The sequence below is a fragment of the Bombus affinis genome, chromosome 12, assembly GCF_024516045.1.
Source record: "Bombus affinis isolate iyBomAffi1 chromosome 12, iyBomAffi1.2, whole genome shotgun sequence".
Taxonomy (NCBI): domain Eukaryota; kingdom Metazoa; phylum Arthropoda; class Insecta; order Hymenoptera; family Apidae; genus Bombus; species Bombus affinis.
Window position 1 is genome coordinate 11,216,455 of NC_066355.1, and position 26,928 is coordinate 11,243,382.

The window sequence follows — 26,928 nt, forward strand, 5'->3', positions numbered from 1 at the left end:
CTGCGTTCGATAGAGATGACCGTGCGCGCGTAGCAAAAAGCATACGTCGAGACGAAGCTTGGCAAACGCAACTCGGTTTTACGAGCGGTCGGCTTTATAGCGCGCGAGGTCACTAAAAATCGACAAACAATCTATTCTGTGCGTCGGCACGTCGTTCTACGGCGCGTGATAAGTCTTGCATCGTTGGCCGGGTCTGTAGATTCCCCTCTTTCTCCCTCTTCATTTCTCTCTCTTCCTTTCTTTTTCTTGCCCCGTGACACATGGCGGTGAGTTCCTGTGAAAATTTCGGCATCGCTCAAAAGCTGAAGTCAAACATGGGCGTGTTTCACGAGGTGTCTCGGTAAATCCGGTAAAGCGGCGAAGGCAAATCCCTCTTCTGTCAGCGGCGCGCGCGACGAGCTAAATGCACGGCAATATACACTACCGTCCGCACGTCTCGCGCCGCGCGTTTTATGGTTCGCGGCGAAGATTGAACGGCTCGTTCCCGAAACGCCGTAAACCCACATCCGAAACCCGGGGATGGAGATTACACGGGGTGCGAGCACTCGATCGCCTCTCTCAATGTGTATCTTTGTTCTTAGGCCTCGCGTAACGCAACTTTTCCGTCGAAGAGCGATTTTACTTACGCATATGAATCGAAGTAACTTTTGTCGACGCGGAAGACATTTTTCCACGTCCTCCGTTTCCCAGAACTAAGACGTTTTTCAAGTTTTGAGAAAAGTAAAAGAGCGGTTATCGCGGCGAGCGATGTTTAACGTTCTCGTTACCGTAATATTACGACGAGCGATACTTTTGAAACTGCGAAGGGGGCGAAGAAACACGTATTTAACTGCAAACGTAAAGATAATTTTGGAAATACGAGATTGATCGACGGTACGACGAATCGTAAAATTGCTTTTACGTAACAAACGATGTTAGAGCTAGCTAGCTACGATGTCCACGCGATTCGCTGGTATTCACGCTGCGCGTCATAAAGAACATAAAAGTCGCAGTATCTAGCATTCCAGCATCCAATAAACGCTCTGTCGGAGCGTGCGGAAGAATCTCACGCGACAAGTTTCATTATGTCGCGTAGGACTCGCGTACCGTGGCTGGTCGGCGAATCATCGAACGCGTGGTCGTGTTCTCGCGGAAACCAGATTTACCTCGCGGAGCAAGTCACGAAGAAACCGCGTTTGCCGAGAGATCGATGCGCGCTCAAATATCGAAACGCAAACGCAGCGTCTAGCGTCTGCGGGAAAGTGACACGCCAACGGGAAACATCGCCGGACGCCGAAGGTAAACAGCATTGTCAAACCTTTGGTTTTTCTCGCACCACAGCCATCGTCTTTAGAACGATGCGAGTCGTTTGGTAAATCGATTTTAGTTTCTAATAAGAAGCGATCGTATGTCGACGAATATTTCGGACAGCGAAAATAAAAGTCAAGAGACGCGTAGCTGAGTTATAAACTTTGACGATATCTTGGCGGCCTGACAAAAGTATTCCTTCGATCAGCAAACAAAAGACACACCTGGGCTTCTTATCTGCCTTCGAAGCGCTTCGGCGAAATTTGCATGGTGAAATCTTCGTTGGAAAAGTCACAAGACGCGCACGCTTGCCTTTACGCTCCTACGCGTTCCAATTCACAGTCAATTACGGTCATAGGTATTACGATGCGACTGACATGGACAAATTAAACGTTGAATAGCTTCGAGTCGAATTATTCGTACGATAGAAGAAAGACGATGCATGGAACGCGAAGAATAATCGTCGCATCGCGTTCCCTTTATCGTTGTCGAAATTCGGACGAAGGATGATCGGCTCGCGGAACGATCGAATTCCGGAATAAAATCGATGAACGAGACGAGGGTGGAGGAGGATCGTAGGTGAAAGCTCTATCGAGCGCCACGGTGGTCGCAATAACCTTAGTTCCCTCGTACGTTCGCGGGCGTAGCATTATAACGTGTGCACGTCGCATACTTACGTGGCCAGCACAAGGTGCGGCTTTGGTCCACGATTCTTCTTGGGTTCGCCCTATGCCCATTATGCGAGCGAACTGTTCGTGGTACCTTTCCGTAGGCTCTCGATTAAGCGTCGTTCACAGCGACGTAAATCGAATTCTTCGCCACCAATCGAGAAATTTTACGCTCCGGAAATATCTCCCTATCGTTTGCGAGATGTGTCAGCGTATAATGTTTTGGGATGGATATTTCGATATTCGGGAATAATTTAATTCGACAATTTCTGCGCAACGATCAAAGGATCGATAGAGATCATATGCAAAATACGAATGAATAAGCTCGAGCTTAGAAAATAGTAGAGCAACGAGTTCGAGTTACGCAGATGTTACAACTGAACGATAAAGAAACTAACATTTATCTATCGTTAGTAATATAGTTTAATTGGAAATGTGTGTACGGCAGAGGTAAAAATTACTTTTGAGAACTTTTAATAGAGTCTCGATAAAACGCGCAACACGATTCAACTGTTGCGTTCTATTTTGATTATCAGCGAGCATTTTGAAACTAATCTCTTTATCTAAGTTGTTAACGAGTGCAACTGATAACGATGGACAATAAAGTGCCGCAATTATGGAATTGTACTTTGTTAACGTCCGACGGTGGAGTAAAAATACAAAGTACATAATCTGTGAGTGTGTGTGCGCGCGTGTGTGGAAGAACGACGTTACCGATATTAGTAAAACACAGAATTCTATGAACGGAGCTTCCTTATTTCGCCGATCTATTTATAGATCGATTTAGGATAAAATTTCCACTTTGTGCGTGCTTGAACTCGTAAAGGTTCGACGATTTATATTTCTTACTCCGAACTATTTGAAATTTACAATTTTTCACGCTTTGCAAAACCACGCTTCTTCGTTTTTTACGCAACCGTGGCAATTGCGATACTTTCCAGCAAGTTAGAGTACAAATTGGCACGTAAAAGATCGTATTCTGAATCTCATTATATCTCACGTAAATTGCTATTTAATTTTATGCAAAAGTTTATATTTTATCGATACATCGTTGCGAAGAATATGGCGAATCGTTTAGACGAAGATCGAGTAAGATACACAAAATGGTTGAAAATCTAAAGAATATAATAATTTTCAGTGTTACGACTAACTAACAATTTCTGTCTTTAACTCGAAAACGACTAAAATGTCGCTTGCTCCGAACCAAAATCCGGTACCACCATCCGGATAGTTCCGAATGCCTCGTATAAATAATCACAAGTTCTCTCGTTTCTTTTAAAAAAATAATAAGAATACGAATACGAATACGAAAGCATCGACCATGAGCCTAATCCATCCACTGTTCGTTATCAATCGCGAGCAGAGTGGCGGGTAGGCGCGTACAAATGGATCGCGCGAGTTTTCCACCGAGAAATCGCATGGCGGTAAAAAGGATTCACGCGATTGCGAAACGACCAATTGTGAAAGAACCATTAGGCAGACGAAGCAGAGACGTATGCATACAGACGCGTTGCCATTGGGTGCGTCTGCGTATCTGCGACTCGCGACTTCGCGCCGACCCAACAACGCGACTGGAGCTTTGATGTAGCCGCCATTCTGGGAGACACTTATTATCGTCGTGTCTGACAACGTTTTCAGACATATCAGGCTGCTTCGCGGACTGGGTGGCCTAAAAAATCCTCCGCTGGCCGATCCCTTCTTCGTTCACGACGATCGATCCATGCTTTCGAAGGATTTTACTTAATAATGTTTACATTGCCAGGCAGTTGCTAGAATATGTAATATTAATTCCTTGCTTAATTATCTCTTGACTGTTCGACCTTCGAATAGGCGGATATAGAAAGATCGAAGATAGCGAAGAAAGGGCGATTCTCTGGAATAGATGGAAACGTAACGAGCGATATCGAGCCGTGAAATTGAAACCGAAGAGAAGCGACGTTTCATCAGGTGGACATCGACTAGATACGATCCAATTTAAGCCTCAAGGAAATTCACACGAGCGAGACGATTTCGAAAGCATCGAAAACTTCTTCTCGGAGAAAGTCCCATCGAGATCTGGTCTCTTTGCATAAAAATTCACACGTGGCTGTCGAACGATTCGACTTTGAACGCGAGCGATATCATTAAGCAATAGCGAGTAATATCGGGGAAGATTAATTGGGCTTAGCCTGTAATCATACGCTAAACTGAAGTGCACGCTCTGATTATATATTATCACTAACATCTACATCCGTGGAGGGCCGAAAAAAAAGGTTTGGGGCGCGTAGCAGCCAGCCCCAGACCCTCGTCGATGCTGAAGCTCGGGACCTACCTGCTAATTCGACGTGGACCTGTCTCGATCGTTCCTCGTTATCTCTGCCCACGGGCGAAGGTGATGGCGTTCACGGTATCGTGTGGCTAGGACCTAATCTATCGGCCTACGGGACCCGTAGGTCGAAAACGAGCCGTGGTATGTACCACGTAGTACCTTTTTCCCTTGGTGCCAGAAGAACGTGACAATATTTGTCGCGGACCGGGCCGATAGCGAGGACGCGCGCTATTTGCCCTGGTAACATTCCCCATGGGATGCCGTCTGTTTGCCCGGCCTTTGTTTCCGCCAGTTTCCGTTTCCTGCGCCAACACGGCGGTCTCTCTGTGATCTATCCCCGCTTACCGAATACGCGTTACTCCGAAACGTTCATCGAGCTCGATATTCCGTTCCTTTTTTTCCCAAGTCGACAGTTGTTACGACAACGCGATGGAATACGAGACACTATGCTTCCAGAAGTAACATTAGGTGCTGTCTTACTTCCTTACTGCACTACGTGTTAGATACCGTCAATTTTCAGTATCTTTCTTCCATCCTATCGTTACGACGATCGTCTGCCATCGTGGAATTGAAGCAATACGCGAAGAAAGTTTATATTTAACTCCAGCTGGAATAATTTATGAAATATATTTATTATTACTCTTTCGACAATCGTATTAGCCTTTAGCGGAGTTAATAAATGGCACGAATAATCAGATAGAGACGTTCAAATCGAACCACTAAACGGGATTCATTTAGTTTGGCAGCAGCAAGTAGATTTACTCGGCCTATCGTACCGAGGATTACCACGTACATAAATTAAGCGCAAAAGTCTAGTGTAACAGGAGAAATATTCCTTCGAAAGCGATAATATAAAGGCCCTGATACGATAAAATATTTCTCTCTTCTTACATCTTTCCGCCGTACATCGCGAATGCTCGTTCTACTTACGCTTGGTCCGATCAGCGGCCTATTCTACTGTCCATTGAAACCAGGTAAAGTTCGTGTATAACCCAGCCTAAGTCATCTAGTTGATTTTAACTTTACGTAACGCGCGTCATCCCACCGCTAATGACACGCAAGTCGTACGCCGTCTTTCTAAATTTCTCATTACGAAATGTACAAGGGATCACCGTTGCGCAAACAAGCGAAAAGATTCGAACAAACAGCGTCCGACGATCATGGAATTACTTTCCTCTAGCAGAAATCATTAACGCGTTGCTTCAAATTGCTTGTTGTTAATACATATTTTACTTTCTCTAACTACGTTTGTGTTTCTAGACTAATTTATTGCAACGTATCATTAAACCCATTTTACGTTAGTTCGCGGCTGTTGCAGAAGAATATACAATACGACACGATTCGAAAGGAGAGAAACTTATTAAATCGAAAAATGTAAGATTTTAAAGATAGCTTCGCCAAGTTTTGTTACTAATATTAAGATTAGATCGAGGATATTTATCGAGCTTACGAAGCTTTTCAAACTCTTTACCGGATTGTGATTAATCGCAGAAAAGTTCAGGTTAAATAAAACGTTAAAAGTCAAATAAAAATCAGGTTACTTGATGATATATATCGACTTTGCATATACGATCAATTTTTCAGTTTCTCCGGATACTTCTTTGAACTCGGTACAGGAAATCAAAAGCCCAAGACGTTATCTTCGAGATCGATGTTTGCATAGTTTTCGGTAATACGTCCTCCGTAAACATCCTTATCACAGGTTTGTCGCCTGTCAATTTTGTCGGTCAACGCATTCTTCTCGTTTCTTTTATCTGAACGTGTTTTCGTTCTATGGGATTTAAAATATTTGTTACTTCCCTTCGTTACGACCAGGATTTTATTAACAACTTCCGTTTTACCCTTCGGTCGGTTAAAGTTTTATGGAACTGTTCTATCTCGGTTCTACTAACTTTTCGTAACTCATACGGTCGTTAATTGACAAGGAAACGGCAAGAAATAGCAAGACGTATTTCGGTCAACTTCGTTCGCCGTCTCCTCGTAAGTATACGCTTGGGAAAAGAATTTTTCGATTTGGGGACCATTCATTTGATCGTTAGATTAATTACAAAGGAAACAGATCTATTCAGGAAAGCTGCTCTTTGTCTATTTGGAGTTGAATTTTTCAATTTTGTTGCTGAAATATTCCTCCGATATATCTACAGCTTACTCGCAATATCAGACATTTTGCTTGACAGCAAATTTCACAAAGACCCACATAAATTAGCAATCTGTGTGAGAACGATTACGACAGTTGCGGAATTTGTTATCTAAGAGTGTCCTCAGACAATCGATAACATTTTCAATATTTCATGGTTCTCAGCATCTTTGTATAATATCGACGATATAATACCTTTGATCCTAGAACTCGTACGATGCAATTTGCGATTTAATACTTGCAAATTTATGGAAATTCTCAAATAAGAGTAATGAAAAGAGACGTCCAACGGATTGGCAATCCGAATGACAGGCGATAACGGGCAAAAGTCAATTCAGCCGCGCTTTATCTATTTTCTAACATACCCTGCTCGATCTTCGAAGGAATTCGGTAATAGGATTCGAATTTCTCAAATTTCTCAAAGAATCCATCGACGGAATTAATGACAATCGCGCGAATAACAGTGGCCGAAGCGATCGCCTTCGTCACCGTTTTTCATCCAGGCTGTAGCCCAGTGGCTGTCATAAATTTCCATAAATTTCTAGCTGTGTCAGCATCGGAATTGCTGTCATCGATTTCTCCGCGTATCTGCGAGGGAAATCTCGAAGAAACCTAATCCTTTGCTCGCGGATGCCGGTTTTTATTTTGCTTCCCTAAATATTCCTATCGAAGAGATCAGACGCGGTGAAGAAGTTGGGTCGGACAGAGCCCTTGGAAACGTCTTTTCCCCGTCATCGTTGTCGTCTTCATCTTCGGCTAGATCGGTCCGAACCGGCGTGGAGACGCTGCCCGGTGGCTACAATCGGATTCCGAGCGGTACGTCGGCGTTCTCTTTGTTGCCGATCGCTCACTGGTCTTCTTCGGTCGCTCCTTCTTCCACGCGTTCCGCCAGCCTTTCCCGTGGAATTTTTCCACCACTCGATCATCCTGGTGGCTCGCGAAGGAGGCGATAGCCCATTGAATCGTCCAATGAAGCGATACCGCGAGATCTCGCTGGGCGGTACCCTGTACGCTGGCGATGGCTCTCCGGGTCCGCAGTGGGCCGTAGTGGGGCCCGACGGGGACCGACAGGACCCACGCTGGCCGCCGGCTGGTGGGGGGATTGACATCGACTACTGTGCATTTCCCACGTGCCCTGGGAACCCCCGCGGCATCGCGTCAGCCCCCGCTCTTCGTTCTTGCACGCTCCTTCCACCTCCGCTTCCTCCCACACCTTCGTCAGCGTCACTCTTTCTGGCCTCGAGAGAGGCCTCGATAGAGACAAAGAGATCACCGCTGCCGCGGATCCTCTTCCAGGAACCGATTCCAGCTGATCCGCTTTTTCGCGTGGGCGAGCAGATTGACACACGACGCGAACTCGTTTTGGCCGCTGTTCCACGACAAAGGCGACAGGTCCATAGCTGTGACATGTACACCGGTGCACTGTCTTTCGGTGTTTCGCGCCGCGTTCCAGCCGAATTTCCTTACCTCCTAAGGCTAAACTCTTTTCGCCGAAACGGGAAACAAATTTTCGCGGTTGGAGACGAAAATCAGAGAGATCGGTAAATGGGTAATAGTCGCGGTGGCTCGGCCAGCGCCGCTACCTCCTTTGTACCCTGGCCTAGCTACCGCCCCCGCGGGGGGCAGGCATGCAGAGAGAGGGCGAAAACGAAAGAACTCTTGGCCGGTATTCTTCGAAGAGTGGGAAGACCGTTTCGAAAAGGGTCTCTCGCGTGGGCGAAGAGGGATGCTCTCTGATCCAACGGTTACGAGGGCGGTCCTATCGGACCCCGGTGGAAGGGATCGTGGAAGAGAGGGAGCAACTTGAGGAACAGTTGGAGCAAGGGGAGGGCGGATGACCACTATCCCAGGAGCTCAGGAAGCCGCGTCGTCGAAGGATTTGTGAATAACCACGCTGCTATTCGGCGACTGGTCAGACAAGGACACCAGAAGGAAAGAGAGACAAGTTCCGAGGATAAGAAACGCGTCTTCCTCTTCGTTTAGCCCTCTCTTCCTTTTCCTTCTTCTGCTCCCGTTCCTCCTCCGCGATCCTTCGATCCTTACCTCCTCTTCTACGTTTCTCTTCACTACCACCACTACTATTACTACTACTACTACTACTACTACTACTACTACTACTCCTACTACTACTACTACTTTTATAGTCCTACTACTACTAGTAGTGGCAGCGTTGTTCAAGGAAGGAAGATCCTGAAGCGTTTCTGGTAGAATCAAGAGAGGCTCACACGAACGAAACGACACAACTGGTGGGCATCGGTGAGTTGGTTCGGTAGGGAGGTGTCTCCCGGTCCTCCAACCAGAAGAAGCGAGACGACGACGACGAAGGAGACCTTTGGCGGTTACACACGGCATCCTACCGTCTTCTGGTGTGCCTACCTATTCGGGCTACCAGCGAACCGAGCGGGCAAACGGAGCTTCAGTCGACGCCGCGCACCCAAACGGTCCAGACCTGTCAGCCCGGAAGACAGCATCCCGACACACGTTCGATAGAGAATCCAATAGAGAATCTCAACGTCTCCAACCAGTTTTCAAGGATTCTCTTCCCTTTCTTTCTCACACTCCCTCGTTCCCCTACGCGGATAACAAACGCACGCATATTCGCTGAGCAGTTCCAAAGAAATTTCAAAGGGACGTTTATTTGACCAGAAGTCCGGCAAACATCGCGTCCTCAGAGGGAACTACGAAGCGTGTGCTTTCTACTTCGACCGGTAAGTGCGTCTTTCGTCACTTTCTTTCTTGGTCACGGCCTCCTCTTGCTCGTGACAGTTTGCTCTCGCGCGATACGATGAAAATTCACCGATGACACCTTTCCATCTTCGTTGTTTACATTATTTACCGTAATAGTTTGATACTGTTTGGTCTTTTTACAGAATATCTTTTATCCTACAAGCCCTAAAATTGGAATATTTTTAACTATCTGTAATTTCTTTTCTCGTATAATTTGTTTTTATTTTCATTATTATCGAATTAATATTCGTGACTGTGGGTTCGCGCTTCATTGCACTTGGAATCGCGCGGGCGGGAAAAGGTGTGGTCCACATTCGTTGATGTCTCTCGAGTCTTCGTGGTGACTGGCCCAAAACCGGTAGCGTGCCACAGGGCGGTACACGGTAGCTGGTTCATTTTGATTGGCTACCAGGCTACGCTGTACCGAATCTTTTATTCGTCGAACGCTCTCAAACCAGTGCCATTGGTGTAATAGTTTTTTTTTTTTTATGTTTGGAGGAACGTGATTGATTCGAAACGTAACCACTGGTGGCTTAGGTTCAAATTCGTTGTCCCGCGTGCTCTGATTGAATTATAATATCCGGACGATAGTCTTAATCCAGGATATACCCTTGACATTTTCCAAATACTTAATTTCTCGATCCCTCGTCGTTATAAATCTCGCGATCGACCCTTTCTCTCAAAATTTTTATCGAAAATTTCTATCAACGATAGGAATCTCGCCATTCACATCTCGCGTTCTTTCGATCATTCACCCTCGCAAACATTCTCAACCCCCTTGATCAAACTATATCCAACTAACTCGATAATGAGCCAACAACTTTCAAAGCTAAGTCGCTGAGTACGATCTGGTTGACCGCAAAAGGGTCGACCCTTCGATCGATCCAACGTCCCAAAAGCTTCGCCATCGATCGCCTCGGCATTTCCCTTCCTATTGGATGCCAGGGAAGAATTGTAATAAGGAATCGCCCTTCCAAGACGGACAAGCCCTTGCACGTTGATCCAGTACCAGGGTACCACGTCGATCCAGAGGAGGAGGGTGTGGTTCCGCTTGGTGGATTTCTCTGGAGGTTCGGTAGCGACTGGCCGAAAACCGGTAGTCGGCGGTAGGGCGGTGCACAGTAGCAGCTTCTCTTTGGTTGGCTACCGACGAACGAACGAAGGCTACTGCTCCCTTCTTTATTCCTCTATACATACGAGAACGGGTGCACGCACGTCGAGGCGAGCTTCTTGGTTGGCTCCACTCCGTCCTCTCTTTGATTGGCTGCCTCTTCATCCGTGCCCTCCGTCCTTTTGCTCGCGAGGGACCGAGCGTAAACGCGGGAACCTCTTGTCTTCGTCGACAGTCGCGAGGCAATCCCTTTCCATTCCGAAAGAACGCTTCTGTCGGAGGAATGAGATCGCCAGAGCCGAGAACAACCCTCCAGCTCGTTGTCAGTTCCTTGGGGGTGGAATATTTCACGTTGACCGTTGGACAAAGGGTTAATCGGTATGAATCTTCGTAACTGGAATATTGCAGCTACGATTGACAATCCAGTTGCTCTTGTAAGGTCAATGACTCGTTACGAAAGCGACGTGGAAAATTCCGCGCCATTAGCGCAGCTTGACCTAATTTGAGTTTTAAGCGGATTAGGTGCTTCTGACGGTCAATGGGAAATACTTGCAAGGTTTGTGCCGGTATTAGGAGGGGTTAAGTAGCGATTATGGTTATCAGAGTCGATTGAAACGACTGTCTTCTGAGATAGATGTAGGACGAATGGGATTTGAACGGGTTCTCAGAATAGTCTCTGACTGTAAGACGATGGCGAGAGATTATAGCGTGAAAATTCAACGAGCATGGTTAAATGGTGGCATTGTTTCTAAACAACGTAGTATTTAGTCGAAAAGTCGGCCATTCCATACGATCTAACACTACATACTTAGAAATCTGCGCGATAGACTCGTGGCTACCTAAGAAGCGTAATTTTCCCGCCGAAAAGAAGCAGTCGCATATCCATGCGAATCACGACCACGTTTCCACGACCGATCCGAAACGATAACTTTCGGCGGATGACAAGTACGCTTTAACTTTCGTGGGACGTGCCCGTGTTCACGAGTGAAACACGCGTTAGCATCGGTGTTCTTAGAACGCGACAGCCTGATCGAATTGCAGCACGCGTGTCTAACAGGATTAAGAAATCTCAGTTGCCCGGTTTAACGCTATGATTTTATTCTCCTCACAGCCCCCTAAACAACTCCATTATTCCTTACGATGAATCGAAATCGTATTTTACGATGACAGTGTCGTGACCGCGCGAAGGACCCTGTCCATAAAAGCTATACCGGTATTCTCAACCTTCGAGCGTACACGCTTGATATTTTCCAATTTAGAGAAACGGCCAGTGGAAAAAACATCCGAGATCAGACGGAATAAGAATAAATGACATTCTGCTCACTTTTCTTACGTATTTCCCAAGGTAAACGAAGATCGTTTGTCGATAACGTAAAATTCACCTCTATATGGCTACATAATTTGCGTGGGTATGTTCATTCGCAGATACCTCCGACGTACTACGCGATCATAACTACGAGCTTCCATATACATCCTATTATCATACATTATCATACATTAGCTTTGACCTCTTGATTACGACAGGCGTATGTACGAACTTGACTATTGACACGAGCTTCGACATTGTGCCGGATGATTGCTTCTGGTAAAATTAATATCGAGTAACGCGATTGATCCAGCGTAGAAATTTCTAGAGATTTCAAAATAAGAATCTTCGTTTTCCGATAGATATCGGAAGAATTCGGAAGGAAAGTAGAAAAAAGGAAGTCGGTATAATTGTTTTGATTCAGAAGATCGACGTTAAAATAATCTGCAAGTGCAAGAAAAATTTGTGTTGCTCCGAATGTTAGAAATTAAAGTCAATACCGTGGAATGTCAGAATGATAATCTAGCAGCGACGATAGAAAAGGACGAACAAGGTAGACTATACAGAAAAGTCAGGAACGAACTATCGATCGGACTATTCTACTTAACGAGACCCTCTTCGATCGAGACTGCCATTCTACTCTATTATTTTCGATAAAACTTCAACATTCGTTTAAAGTATACTGAAATATAACGCGATTGCATTTATAGAAACACATCGTGATAGTAGAAGAAGACGCTGGAGAAACACCAGTGAACCGACGATCAACCCTTTGCCATATAACACCGATGTTAAACCAAAAGTAGGTGGCGTAAATAACAGTAAATTCCAGGAATAAACTTTCCCTTTTTCGATTCAGAATCGCGTAAATTTCACGTCATAGCCACGAATCAGCGATGTTACGAATTGGCGATAAGCCGAGCGTAAAATACGTTTGATTCAAACTCCAAATAGCAGAGAAATATTAAGAGATATCGTAAGAGAGAAACGTCGAAGCATATGTGAGTTAAGGGCGACATTTTTGTGAGAATAAATGAAATTCTTCGCCTATACGCAATCTCGAATAGACGAATCACGGATGCGCGCTCCGATCTGGCGGTTCGCCTGAAACGAAACGGAGAGGCGGAAAGCAAAAAGCGGGTAGAGCAGATTCGTGCGTAACACGCAGCTCCGATTAGGCCCCACCGCCGTTAGGCAGCCTAACCAACCGGGATACGCCCAGCCACGCTTATTACTCATTCGGACACGCCACTTTATTCGAGCGTGCGCCGTGTGCTTACCTTGTGCTACCAGTAGCACCGGACGTGGCTCCTGCACAATGGCCGCGGCGGACCCCGCGATCAGACCCCGGGGGCCTTTTTTATTGCTGCCTCTCCACTCCGCGGGACCTCTCTTTTCGACGACTCGCCGAGCAATAAGCTTCCTCCGGCGTTGCGTTCGTTTTTAACTTGCTTCGTTACTTCCGAACACCCCTTCTTCCACTCCTCCGTAACTAGTCGGACAGCGGACTTCGAAGAGCGAAGGACCCGATGGACAGCCGGCGACGTTGACAGTCTTGCCGTTTCTAGCGATAAAGCCATTTGCAGGCCGTAGTTTGTACAACAGAATTGATTTAATTATGCGAGTTGTAAGTTTTGAAACCAGTTTCTACGGGATGAAATGTTGGGAAACATAGTACTTCTTTCTCAAGTTTTCACGCAAAAGGATTCGCGTTTCCACGTGTCAATCTTTCGTGCAAAAATCTGTTAGCGTTCTAAGGACAGCACGTCCAGGATAGTGGAGTTTCTATCTTGTTCGTTCGAAAGTCGACGCATCTTTGCGTTCATTTCCCTTCGCTTGATTCTTCAACCATCTTCGTATTCAATCTACAGGCAAAATTATGATTTTCATGGATCAACGAGATCAAATCGTGTCCAAGGAGATGGCACCGTATGCTCCATTAATCCCATACTCGTAAGTTACTCGATTGCTTCGGGCCTCATCTCGGAGACTGTACAAGTAATCATTTACTATCACTACTTGTTCGAGGTAACTTTCTAAGCCCGATTCCGTGCAAAACTACGTATCTCGGTAAAGAGCGATTCTTTCAAGATGCCCCTACCCTATCCAAAGTACCTTCGAGCAACCTCTTCCTAACGTTCTTCGTGGAAAATACCCATGTGCCTGTCGAATCATACAGCGTTACTACTGCGAAATCGACGGCGCGTCGATCGCTTGCATCACAGCTAAACTCGTCGAATCGCACCACATCACCGATATAATTTGGCCTGTTCGTATATCTAATGATGCAATACCACCAACGCATTCGGTGGACCAATCTCCATCTTACGAATTTTTTATTTCCGTCGATCTTTCGCTGCACGATCAGCAACATCAAAATTCCGTAAATTGGAATCACGTAAAAATGCGAAATTTTCGTTGAGAATATTTCTCGTTCGAGTACACGTCCGTTAGGAATCTTCGGTTGCATAGAAGTATCTGCTTTGCAATCGTTACGACTATTTCTCATTTCTATGAGAAATCCTCAAACCTCGATACAAAAGAGCGATGCGATTGCGATTTCGCAGCGGTGACGACGTGCGTCTGCGCATTGCCAACGGTGGGATCGCACGCTCGTCTGCGTTGTACTATTAAAAATACGATCTTGCCGAGCCGCAAAGCGTCGCCGTTTTAAAATCGCAACGACGTCGCGTCGCTTGTCCGCGCCGGGTTTTAGGTACCATTCTGGTACCTAATCGTTGCCATGCAGCGCGGATCGAGCGGTCGCGTCTCCGGGAATCGATCCGAAAATCATTGCTCCTTTATTTCCCGCAGGTAGAGAGAGCTAGGAGAGAAAAAGAAGGAGAACGAAAAAAAGAAGAGAGAGAGAGAGAGAGAGAGAGCGTGTTCCCGCGAGGAGGTACAGGCCGAGTGATCTCACTCGCAGGAGTTAGCCGGTCGGGACTAGGTTTGCGCAGGAGGAGAAGAGCGACACCGAGAGAGCATCGTGAGAGAGGGACCAAAAGGAGAGAGGAAGCTCGGTGAAAGAGAGAAAACGTGCCCCTTGTCGGGACAAGAGGGACAGAGACGCCGTTATAGGCTTGTAACCTGGTGGAGGGAGTGACTCGAGGCGTTAGCAGGACCGCGAGAGAGGAGGTAGAGGGAAAGGAGACAGAGAGTCGACCAAGAGAAGGAGCGGTGGGAATTTATAAGGATGTTCGCGATAATGCCGATGGAGACAGAGGGGCACGGCAGGGAGTTCGGCCGCCGGCAGAAGATGCGCGCCAAGTGCACGGTAGAGTTCGTCTGCAAGTACTGCCAGCGGCGCTTCACGAAGCCCTACAACCTCATGATCCACGAGCGCAGCCATAAGGACGACGTGACCTTCACCTGTGAGGTCTGCGGAAAGTCCTTCAAGCGACAGGATAACCTCAAGCAACACAGGTACATTTCGCCCGGAATATTCTTTTAAATATCTATGTACGTGCATACGTCTGTTATATGCCTCTATTATATATCCGTGTATATGTAGATACATATATAAAGACACGTATATACGTACGTATGAACATTTTTTTTATCGAGTATGTTCTAATTCGCCGCTCGGCGACGGGACTAATTCCGTGGTTGATTTTCGCGCTGATCAGACGTCCATCAGACCCAGGATCGCTATCTTTCGTCTCTGTACGGGTTAACAGTGCAGTAGTCTTTGTTATACTTTGTTTTCTGCTCTTTCTCTTCTTTTTCTTATGTTTTTTTTTTGTTCGTTCGGTCCCGTGGTGATGTGGTTGATCGTGGATTGCCGTGTCGCGATAGCAAGTTGCATCGAGTGATGATTATGAATGAACTAGTGCGAGCTGAAAAGGTCGCGGACCGTGCCCGTGACACTGACAGACTCGACGAGCTCGTGGCCATTTCGAGGAGAGATTGTGGTGAAGTTCGACGTGATCCTGGTGTCTGAAGACGAATTTCGTTGACGTCTTTCTCGACGTCTGGTGTCGATCGCGCGGTCACTTTCTCGGAGCTGGTCCCGAAAAATCGATCGCTATGGCTCGTTCGAAGATTGACAGTAGCTGAAAGACGTGTCTGTGCTCAATTCGTGTTCCGTCGCGAATGTTCTTGAACGTGAAGTGCGGTAAAGTAAAGTTCGAACAGTGATAAATCGATATCTCTCGTGTCGGGCGTACTCGAATCGGTGTTCTCGAATACCTTGATAAAATTCCGTTCAGAAAATGTTGAAATTTGTGTTTTAACATGAAAAATCGATATCTTTTTCGTGACGTTTGCGTTGATAGCCGTATAGCAGTGCTCGCGTTAAAATTTTTTTGTGGAAATATGACAAAGATATAAGCGGAGTGATTTAACAAATTTTTTCCGATTCCTTTCGTTAAACTGTTCATCGTTTCGATGGTTTCTAACGCTAAAGTATTAACCTTGATACGTTGCAAAATTCAAGTGTCACGCGAAAGAAAAATTAACAGACATAATCGTTTTTCGAAAATTCATCGGAAGAATCTTCGCGTTTCGCGTATATAACTATAAACGTAGATTCGGTAATAAAATTGTGATCTAAAAGAAAAGTTGAAACTCGCGAAAAAAACTCAGCTACAAAAGTTGACGTTTCTGCCGAATCGTCTTAGCATAGTCAAACATTATAATATTTTCTTTAAATACAGTCGTTAAATTCTTCTCGTACATTTGTTTCAAAATGTAAAACAAAAATCACGTTTCGGTAATAAAAGCAAGGCAATATTACCGAAGCAACATTTTAAACGAAACATAAATTGCATTTCCACAAAGAAATAACGAATAAATTCAACGTTATAACGTTTCGAAGCGAGTCGTTTCCCGAAATTTCGATGGTAGTTCCGTTCCATTCGATTCTCAGTCCCGTTTAGTTGGTAAAATACGACGAAAGTGCATTCGTTCGAAACCTATCGATTTAAAACGAACTAGCCGCGCATATTGTGTATTGACCCAAGCGAGCAAGAACATAGGGACCACTTCGAAAACCGGTCGGGTCACCAGTAGGACCTTTTGTAAGACGAAAAAGTATAATCCAACGAAGACAGTACTTCATTTAGTGATTCATCCTGCTGGATGATTTCCCACCGACGATTCGTCAATCCTTTTCCTTTCCCATCACGACGGAACCATCGTCGTTTCAATGCGAAATCGCGTCGAGAAACTCGGTTGCGAATAATCGTCGTCGAACGAAGCACAGACACGTTCGTTCAAAATAAAAATACATTTTTCATATTCGATAAAACGAGAAATATGTTTAAGAATTTGACGTTTGAATCTTTCGCCGCACTTTCCATGCGAAAAGGTTTACTTCGTGAAATTTCGTAGACCCGTTCTATAAGAATTTTTAAAAGTATCGTAAAATATCGAACATAGATAATTTCATCCAATATCCTGCGAAATAACGAAGATTTTTTTATTCCAAGACGTATTATAACGTGTTTCGACGAGTGACGAGATATTTCGAGATAAATTTTGTTCGTCAATTAGGTTTACGTGTTGTGGCACAACGAATTTCATTGTTTTAACAAATATTCGCGAAAATACCTAGCTTTTTACGATAAAACGTGAGAATTGAAAAGCGAAAGTTTGCTCGCTTCAGCCGGACGTAACTTCGCGACCCGTCGGTCGTCGACAATCGGCAATCAAATATGAATTGGCTATGAAACGTCAACCGAATATAAAATACATCCCTAATAATCGTAATTTTTTGCACACTGACAGCCAAATATTTCCGCCAATGCAAATTTTTATAAAATTTTGTATCGTTGAAATCGCACTTTCCATTTCAAGAAAGATATACTTCGCGTGTTGTTACATATATGAATAAAAATTTTTCATTTTAGTTGCATCCTATAAACGATAAACAATTATATTTCTTGCAATTTCGCTGATTGCAAAGAAAATCAACGATTTTGTTAATACGAAGAAGAAAAGAATTTGAAATTTAAAATCACTGGGAATTTTTAATCAAGTCCCAAAATTACATGATTTACGTACAACTTTAATTTGACTGAAATTACCAGTATTTCAAGCAATTCTGAGAGACGAAACTTCTGTTATTCTTCCTGTTCGATATTAAACGTAGTAATTCGAATGCTCGAGCTAGCATAAAATGCATGATATATAAAGGTATAATTTAAACGAAAAAGTTACTGCTTTTACGGAAATACCATGGAGTTAATAAAAACGTCGATATCTCCAGCGGTTGACATCGCTTCATTAAAAACGAAATTTACTTATCAGGAACGAGAATGATTTGGCGTATCGTGTACCGGTCTCGCAACTTCGTAAATCATTTAACAATTAGTAGCAACCTCCGCTCTAACATAACGCAAAAATCTAAAAATTAATAGCTGGGGAAGGATCACAATGTATATAAAGGTATATGAAAAAAAAAGGATACATAAAATATTGTTCTAAAATATTTAAAAAGAGATATTTGGCATTCGTGCACGAAATAGTGAAAGGACGAAGAGCGGAGAAATCAACTTTTTAGAAAATCAGTTTGTATTAGAAAATTATTGATTGCTCGATTGATTTTGAAGACAACGAGAAGAGAATACTTTTTCGATAATTTAGCTAATTGTCTTTGGATCTGAATTTCGTCGACGATCGAGCGAACCGGGTCATTTTCACGCGTGACCTTTTCGCGGCATATTGGCCTTGCGTAGTGGTAACGTGTCACCTTCACCGTGGTAATTTCGCGTAGGAAAACGAAGAAGGTAGTGAGGGAATCCGCGTAGATCCGCGAAGTTCACGTCCTTCCTCCCATGACGCCGTCTTGGCACTTTGAAGATCAGTCTGACCCATAAATCAGTCTGAAATAATGCTGCCTCCGCATGGAACGTGCGAGCCAGCGAGCGTGCGCACGCACGTTCGAACGAGCGAGCGATAAAATAAATCTTCGATACTGGTGGATACTAATGGATACCTTGTATGTAACGGCGGTGGTCTTGTTTTCTGTTCTGTTGTAGATGTGGGTGGCGGTGAGCGGGAGCTCTGAACCTCCTGCACCTTGACACACACACAATGTACACGCAACAACAACAATATCAACATGATCAACAAAAAGAAATTCTAACAATTCTACAACAGCCTATAAAAACAAAAAGTTGCAATCCACGTTCTTCTCTATCGTTTGACATTTATATATACTTATATAGTCTTCCCCTCTTGTTTCTATTATCTTTTTATTTCTTTTTTATCGTACTCGTCACTCAAAATTTGCCGCGTTATGTCCCTGTCGCAATCGCGAGAACAACGCACGATCATCGATTCCGTGTATCGCTACCGCCACCACGAGATAAAGAAAAAAGAACAAGGAAGGATAGAATACACCCAGCATGCTATAAAAGATCTACACTTCTATCAACGCTATCACCTTTTTCGATATTCTTCCGCTGTTTCTGCTACGATCGACGATCCACGATCGCATTTATCGCCTTCTAATTTCTACTGATACTAACACGAGCGCGCACGACAACCCCTCTCGCTATTCGCGAAGCGGTGGAATTTGATTTGCTAATTAGGAGAAGAAAAAAAAAGTGAGGGAGAGGGAGAGGAAGCAGACAACTTCTTGAAGAGAATTTTCCTCATCTTCCGATTTCGACCATCTTTGTTCCAGGAGCATACACTCTGTTCCCTACAAGGGCTCCAACGGCTACTCAAATGGCTATTCGAATAGCTACTCTAGGTACTAGAAGCCATCCGGCCAACTAATATCCTAAATCTTCTCCCGTAGAGACGCGTTTCTCTCTGTTTCTAATTAGGCTAGTTTCATACCGCGTGGTCGTGGTTCAACAAATATTTATTGGAATTTCGACGGAGCCTATACGTATGTACATAAACGTACGACGATGGAATTTTATACATACGAGCATGCATATGAAATGTAAAAACGGAATAACGTGTCGGCCGTTTTGTTCAGAAAGAATTAGCTTCTAGATACTAATTTTAAATGACGATCGAATATAAGAACGTCTCTTCAATTAGAAATCTTACTTTACATCGAGTCGATAGTGAATTATGTTGAATTATTCTTCTTCCAGTTCTATCCAAAAATTAAGAAACGAAAGAAAAATCAGTAGAAAGAACGAGATCTGAACTCGGTAAATGTTCAGGCTCCTTGCGTTGGAAAGAAACGAAAGGAGAACGAGCGTGACACGAAAAACGATAGAAAAAAAGCTCTCGACAACGATCCAACGATGAAAATAAAAATCCACGTCGAAATTCCGAGAATCTTTTGACCCGATCACGCGTCCATTCTTCTCGATGTCCGTCTGTCGGTATTCCGAGTCGATCGATTAATTAATCAACTCGAAAAGACGCAGCGCGTCAGCCTACTGAGTCGCAAGGGAAACAGTTCCGTAATTACTGATCGTCTCCTCGCCTGTCTTACGAACCTCGCTTCTCGCTCCTTCATTCCGCTTCTCCGATTATTTTTTTTTTTTTTTTTATTTTTTTTCGCTTCTGCCACTTTCCTGTATTCCGAGCCTAGACACCTAGACGCCAGCCACAGCAAGTCATCGAGACTTTTCATCGCGACAAAAGACATGGAGAGACAGAAACAAAACAAGAAGAATCACGTCAATGGTGTCAACCGTGTTAGAATTTCATCGACACGGGGCTCCCGAGGATTCCATGCAAAATCAAATTAATCGAATCGTTGAATTCACACCAAGACGAGAGCTGGAAGTTAGAATACCGAAGATCTGATCACGACACGTTTCACATTCGTTAAACGGATCTCTATGGTCTTTCGAGAGTATTTCAAGCATTCCTCGATCGAAATTTCTCGACAATTCGAAGAACGTGCGAGATAACAAACGAAATCGTTCTACTTCAACGTGTTTAACGAATGTCCGCCGTTGAAGGATAGTCAGGAGTTGCATAAGATCGTGGAAAGGCAGACAGGGAAATCTAACTTCGTTATCAGCGACACGTTCGAAGAACACGAAGTATATGCCCAACCAGTTTTCGTTATCTCGAAAAATCTACTCGCCCGTGGTTCCTGCTTTCTCCCGACCGAGCTAAGTAACATCTTAATCATGGAAAGCAAAGCCGCCGTAATTCAGTTCGAGCATCCATGGGAACAGAGCAACGAGGCCAAGGTCGTACGAAGAAAATCATCGCACGCTTTCGTCCGTAAGATCGAAATTTCATCGCTTGCCATTCTCGACTTACCAAATTCGAAACATTCGATCGGAAACTATTAAAGGAACTGTAACACGCACGAGGAAATCCATACGCACGAGAATCTTTGGAAAGGTGGTCAGAAATAAATTAAAAGATCAGACTGATTAATCTGACGAAAGAAATGCCTGTCGGGGGCCACGAATACGGCGAACGAAGCATCGAAAAATTTAAATTTCAATATCAAAGGGGTCTCGGAATCGCCGATTGGGATTCACGTTGGCCCGGAAGCGGCTAATTTGAATTGGAAGATCCGCTCGTTTCAGGAGCAGGTGGCAACAAGCGGAGAAAAAAGGAAGGCTCCGTGTCAACAGTGTTACACGAGGACCTCGGGCTAGAGTTCCAAATTAGGCCGCGTAATAACCCGCTTCAAAGATGCTGCTGAGGACCGGATGCTACCGTGGGACCACGCCCAAGCCTGGAGCGACGCGTTCTTGGGCCGACATCAACATCTGGCCATCAGGATCACAGTCGAGTCGTCTCGGGGGCTCGGTTCCGCGTGATTCAACGCGATTCAACGGGAAGAATCGAATCAAGATATCTCGGTGGTCCCATAGCGTACCAAGGCGAACCGAAATCGCGAGCGAAGCAACATCTAGCCGGAGACGCGACCAGACGACCTTGGAAATGTGAAACAAGGCGAGTCCGCTGACGCAGATAGCAGTCAGCTGGAATCGGTTTCCAGTGGATGAACCGTCGACTCTGCAAGTGTCTCTTCGATTTCGCGCGGATACGAAACCTCGGCCGTTCGATCGAGAACGGCATGATCGATTGCTATCGAGCGTTTCCTAGACTGGACAACCGTTGGCGCGACCGTATCGTTCTTTCGTCTTCGTAACCTTTCTCGTGGCTTCGTTGCTGAACATCGGCGTTGGGAAAAGCGTTGGGAGAAAACGGAAACCGGTCAGGCATGTTCGAATCCATTGAAGATGTCATTGGTAATTTTTGGTTTCAAGGTCTTATTCTTGGCTTTCTATTTCAAGGATATTTTTCTGTTAATTTCAAGATTAGTTTTCGACGAAGATCGTGTGCTTGCCGAATGGACGAAAAAGAAATATCGAAAGTATAAAATTATCGATCGTTCGAAATAACAGAATTTCCTTAAGAAACTATTTCAAATCCGACAATCACCAGTCATCTTACAATGTATTTAACCAGACCGCCATAGACGAAGAAACAACTATTTCTTTTTTCCGTCACCAAACGTTCGATCAAAATATAATTACCTTGCGCAAAATTTAAATTTCGTGCTTCCCTGAAAGGATGATGTATTACACGCGACTCGAGCTGCACAGCTGTCTTTCATTTTTTGTTCTCTTTCTTCTTAGGAATACATTCTGACACGGTCGCGTGTCGGTCACGATCGACAAATTTCCGGGACTAGTTTTAACGCGTCCACATTGTAAATTAAACACTTACACACGGCGTGGATGAGAAGTAAAAATAATTGTTTGAACGACTCCGACTTTCGTAAGCTGCGACGTCTCGAGGATGCTCGAGATGGATCGATCGGTCAATTGTTCGTCAGCATCGAAAGTCTGCGGCGATCACATCGACAAAAAGCGATATAAAACTTGACTCGATCCCTTGAGGTATTGAAATTGTATTAAATTCAGCTGTCATCCTCTCGGGAGACCTGTTTCTCCGGAACGGAACGGAAGTTAGGGAAAGAAAAGGAGCGAAGTTGGAAAAAAAAGAAAGAAAATCAAAGTCGCGCTTTGTATATACCTTGAAAATGACAATTTATCGCTATATTTTCTAATATTGTATCGTATTACGAACAACGCGATTATCACGTGCGTATTATTATTATTATTATTATTATTATTATTATTATTATATAATTATTAATTATTGGACGAACGTTATGGAAGAAAACTGAAAAAAATGAATAGTCGTTAGTCAATGCGCATCGTAGCCAATCGATAGGCCTCTCGATCCCCGTAGAAGCTGTATTCACGTTTTTACCGATTAATAGAAGTGATAATAATGTTATTATTATATTTTATATTATATATTATTATATATTATATTATAATTATTATAATTATATATTGTAACGTGTATCTATATCTATATGCCTGTATCGCTAGCTTTACAAGTGAACCGAGGCGCACGGTCAGCCCGGTGACAATGTGAAAAACAGACAGAACGTATGCGTGCGTGAAAGAGTGTGAGAAAACGTATGAGAGCTAGAGAGAGAGCGAGAGGTGATTCTGTTGCTTTTCTCTCGAAGAGAGATAAGACGACACGAGTATGCGTGACACCTCTCCGTGTGCTTTCGGGGAATCGCATTGTACTTGTGGGCACGTCCCACCCTACCGGCCTACCAATAAATTTTGCCAAGTCGTAAAACGCTGTTCCGCACTTTTTTCTTCTTTTTTCTCTCTTTTTTTTTGCCTTTATTTCCTTCTTCTCCTTCTTCTTCTTCTTCGTCTTCTTCTGTGCGGGCCGCGCGAGCGCGAGCGAGCACATTTTCACGAAATCCGCCGTCCCATCGTTTTTTCCATGGCCGACGAGTCCAGCCGATGAAAGTTATCGGATGACCATGTTCATCCCGATGCCTCGCATCTCTGCTCGAACCGAGGCTGATTTGTTGTCCGTTTAATTGAATTATTTTAATGGGCCCCTCGGGGTCTTTTGATGGACGACTTCGGCCCAGCAGCCTCCACCTCCGCTTCCTTTCTTTCTCTCTTCCGTTTCGATCTGTTCGAGGGTTTTGACGGTGATCTATGCATCGCTACACAGCCCAGGTCGCGTTTCTTTCTTGCTGGGACGAGTCCAATAGGAAGGATTTTGCGAAGGTGTACAACACTCTGGCGGATCGTAGGTAGGTAGGTCTCGACTATCTACAACTTCTCTTTGTTTCAAGGAAGAGAAATTATAGCTGACTACAACTTCGTGCTTTGGTTGTTTAGTTCTAGCGCTACGACGTAGTAACGACGAAATTCAATATTGGAGATAAATAAAACTATATTAATAAAACACCGAATCAAAATACGATAATAATAAGAAAAAAAAAAGAAGAAAAGATAAAAATAAGGTCCATAATAGCGAAGTGAAAAGCAGGAAAGGCAGCACGATGCTTTCAACGTCAAAACCTCGCACAATTTAGCCAAGGAAGCCGTTCGAAATCACGGGGCAACGACGATAATGTTCGAACAGTGAAATATCAACACGTCGGGACGGGCGATTTAAATGGAAACGCAGGGTCATTTAAAGTCGTCTCTGATTGTCCCGTTCTCGAGATCGTGGTATATTTAAAACGAGTTTCTGATGAGTCGTAGCCAGGCATCGCTTCGGAATGGTCGTCACGCGAATCGTAACAAGCGAGAAGAAACGAACGAGGCGAGAAAAGGAGAAAAGGATAAGCAGAGTATTCGTGATCGAGACAGGCCTCCCGCAGGCGTGAAATAGCCGAGTGTTTGCACGAAATTATCATTCCTGTCACAATACGTCGTCCGTAGAGAAACAGTACGTCTTGACTCAATTAGCTTTACCGGATTCGAAAAAGAGACGTATCAGTGACCGGAAGAGGCTCTTGGGCGGGCGAACGGTTAGAGGGGGCAGGAGGGATCGGCAAACATTGAAACATTAGCTATGCTCCGCTCGAATACGTTTCTGCCTTTTTAAACGTATTTCTTCCTGGTACACGTTTCACGATGAGTTTCTTAAGCACATTTTTACAGCTTCGTTTTTACCTCGTTTTTACCTCGTTTTTACCTCGGTTTTACGTTTACCTCGTTTTAAACGCGTATAGTCGTTAAATTTACCTCGAACAATGTGATACTTTATACCGGCGATATGGAATTTTGCGCATTAAAACGTACAACACCTGAGAGATCTATCGGAAGGACGACAATGTACTCGTATATCCTGCAGTTATCGATCAATCGAGGAAGAAGGAGAGGTAGGTGCATTCGACGGGATATGTACAAGGTACCCATTTAATATTCGTTTTTTTCACAATGCTTGCGACCTTGTACGAAACACGTCGGAGATCCATTGAACAGGCAGCGCGATAAAATTCGAATCAGATCGTCGTAAAGTATGAAATACGTGTAAAACGTATCGCTTTCACTTGGTCAGCGAGACTTTGATTTTTCTATAGTTCGTCCGTGGTTCGTGCAGAATTTTGCGATTGTGCAACAGGCTTTAAGCCTGATCGGAGAGGCGCACGGCGCGGGCGTACAAGATTGCAGACGGTGCATCCTGTTCGCTTTATGCTTCTGCTGGAAGCTGCTCTCACCTCCTGGGGCAAAAGTCGTGAGCTGAATGTCACGGTGATTGAATACGACCCGTTGATGCGCGCTTTCCGAGACGAGCGTTACACGCCTCTCCACCTCCGCGTCCATCTCCGTGTCTCCCGTCTTACCTGGATTTAGGAATATTTTTACAATGTCTACAGCCCCATTTTTGTCCAGGTTTCCTCTTTTACCTCCACGTAACATGCGCCTCTGAATAATTTATCAGCCGAAACATTACTGCTAAGTATCCTCTTCCTCCTCCTCTTCCATCTTCGAGGCACCGAGTCCGTGTTTTACGACCACTTTACGGCCACTTTGTACTTTTGCCTCGCGATCGGTGATCCACGCTCTGCCCGAGGTAAATACGCGAACCGTTTCTTCCAACGAAATTGAATTAAACGTCGAACGATTCCCTACAGGCGTTTAGGTTTCCGGTTAGGAAGCAACGTTTAAACGACATTGGTTATTTAGATACCGAATGTTGGAAAATAAAAGAACCGTTCAAAAATTGTTGACACCAGAACCAACAAGAATACTAATTTTCCATTCCAAAAACTAAATGAAGCGCACAACGCGTTAAACACGTGGAGCGGCGGATTAAGCAGATTTATCGGCATCCCCTTAACCTCGAACGATTGGCACACGATGGCCAGCGTTAATTCGACTCGCGTAAGTCCGTTGCCATGGCACGAGAGCGTTTCCACATACTTAAGAACAAGTTATGAGCATGTGCGAAGTGGTAAGGTAGCGGGCAGAAGCTTCCCATGCAGCTCTCACCTCCGCGGGCGGAAAGTGAACTTCGCGTTGCAGCCGACGTGACCGCGATCCGTTTTGGGGGGAAAGGTCGGTGAAAAACGACTCGATGATCGCTACTATAATAGCACCAATGCCACGAGCCGCTTTCACTCCGCCAGAGACGCAGTTTCTTCGAACGCGGAAACGTTAGTGCGACGCGGCTGACCTTGCGTGCTCGAAGTTCGCAAGGTTCGTCGTTCAGGCCTCGTAAATTTATTATCGACTCACTGTGTCCACTTCGAAGAATGATCGTCACTTCTTTCTTTGAGTTGCAAATATCGCGACTCTCTTTGAAATGCACCTGTACCTACGCGAACGTATTCCGAGTTTTGCATTTGAAACCTTTGGTAAGTGAGATACGAACGCATTAGTACGGCGGAACTTTCTAATGGAAAATTTGAGAGGAAATGGAAAGAAATTATTACGTCTTTATCCCTATCGTAAGATAGTTGAAAGTGAACGATTTTCTCTCGTACAGAAGCAAAGTTATTGGACCATACGAACAGCGTGTGCCACGAATCAAGCTCGAATAATCAAAGTTTTATCGGTATCGAGAACGCGAGGACTACGATATCCCCCGTTTGTTTCTGAATGATCTCTTCCGCGATCACGATTTATCAGCAACTAAGCCGAACGAGACTGCGATGCCAGAAATCCGAATAATCCGAGAAATAGCTCGTCAATCCCTTCATCGAACATAACCACCGCGTTTACTCGGTAATCGTAGGTCGTTAACAGCAAAAACGAACAGGTCTACGCCGACTCGGAACAGCAGGTATTAATGGAATACGGTAGGTCGTAGTTTCACGCAATCGGGGCTACCCGTGTAACGCTTGGTTATTAAATATAAACGTCAAGACAGCAGGGCATCAATATTGCAAGGGAATCAGCTAAGAGAGGAAAAGAGAGAGAGAGGAAAAGAAAGAGAAGGGAAAAGAAAGAGAGACGAGTTACGTGAGAAAGCGAGCGTCGTTTTGTAGTAGCAAAAGGTGAACGCTTAACTGCTCTAAAGGTTATTACTACAGTAACATCGTCGCGTCAAAGAAACGGTGAGAGGGAAGAAGGACGAAAAGAAAAGCAGCACTGTAGTTTCTGTTTGTCTTGACCGCACGCGAGGGTTGCGGCTAATCATATTACGTGTCCA

General features: G+C 44.6%; 1 protein-coding gene across 3 annotated transcripts; it reads left to right on the plus strand.

The window, feature by feature from the left end:
• Positions 1-1,058: 1,058 nt before the first annotated feature.
• Positions 1,059-23,097, plus strand: LOC126922857 (protein drumstick). 3 transcript variants are annotated; one of them, XM_050735809.1, is made up of 4 exons: positions 1,059-1,278; positions 8,545-9,108; positions 14,359-14,967; positions 19,175-23,097. In XM_050735809.1, the coding sequence occupies exons 3-4, from the start codon at positions 14,738-14,740 to the stop codon at positions 19,248-19,250; spliced, it is 306 nt and encodes a 101-aa protein (XP_050591766.1). In that variant the 5' UTR covers positions 1,059-1,278; positions 8,545-9,108; positions 14,359-14,737; the 3' UTR covers positions 19,251-23,097. The 3 variants fall into 3 exon arrangements, with proteins under 3 accessions (XP_050591766.1, XP_050591767.1, XP_050591768.1); XM_050735810.1 differs by lacking the exon at positions 8,545-9,108; XM_050735811.1 differs by lacking the exons at positions 1,059-1,278; positions 19,175-23,097 and adding an exon at positions 18,525-18,735 and having other exon boundaries at positions 8,589-9,108.
• The last annotated feature ends 3,831 nt before the right edge of the window (positions 23,098-26,928 follow it).

Coding starts and splice junctions, on each gene's coding strand:
- LOC126922857 (XM_050735809.1), top strand. CDS start 14,738: ATGTTCGCGATAATGCCGATGGAGACAGAGGGGCACGGCAGGGAGTTC. Junction 14,968..19,174: donor GATAACCTCAAGCAACACAG/GTACATTTCGCC, acceptor TCTTTGTTCCAG/GAGCATACACTCTGTTCCCT.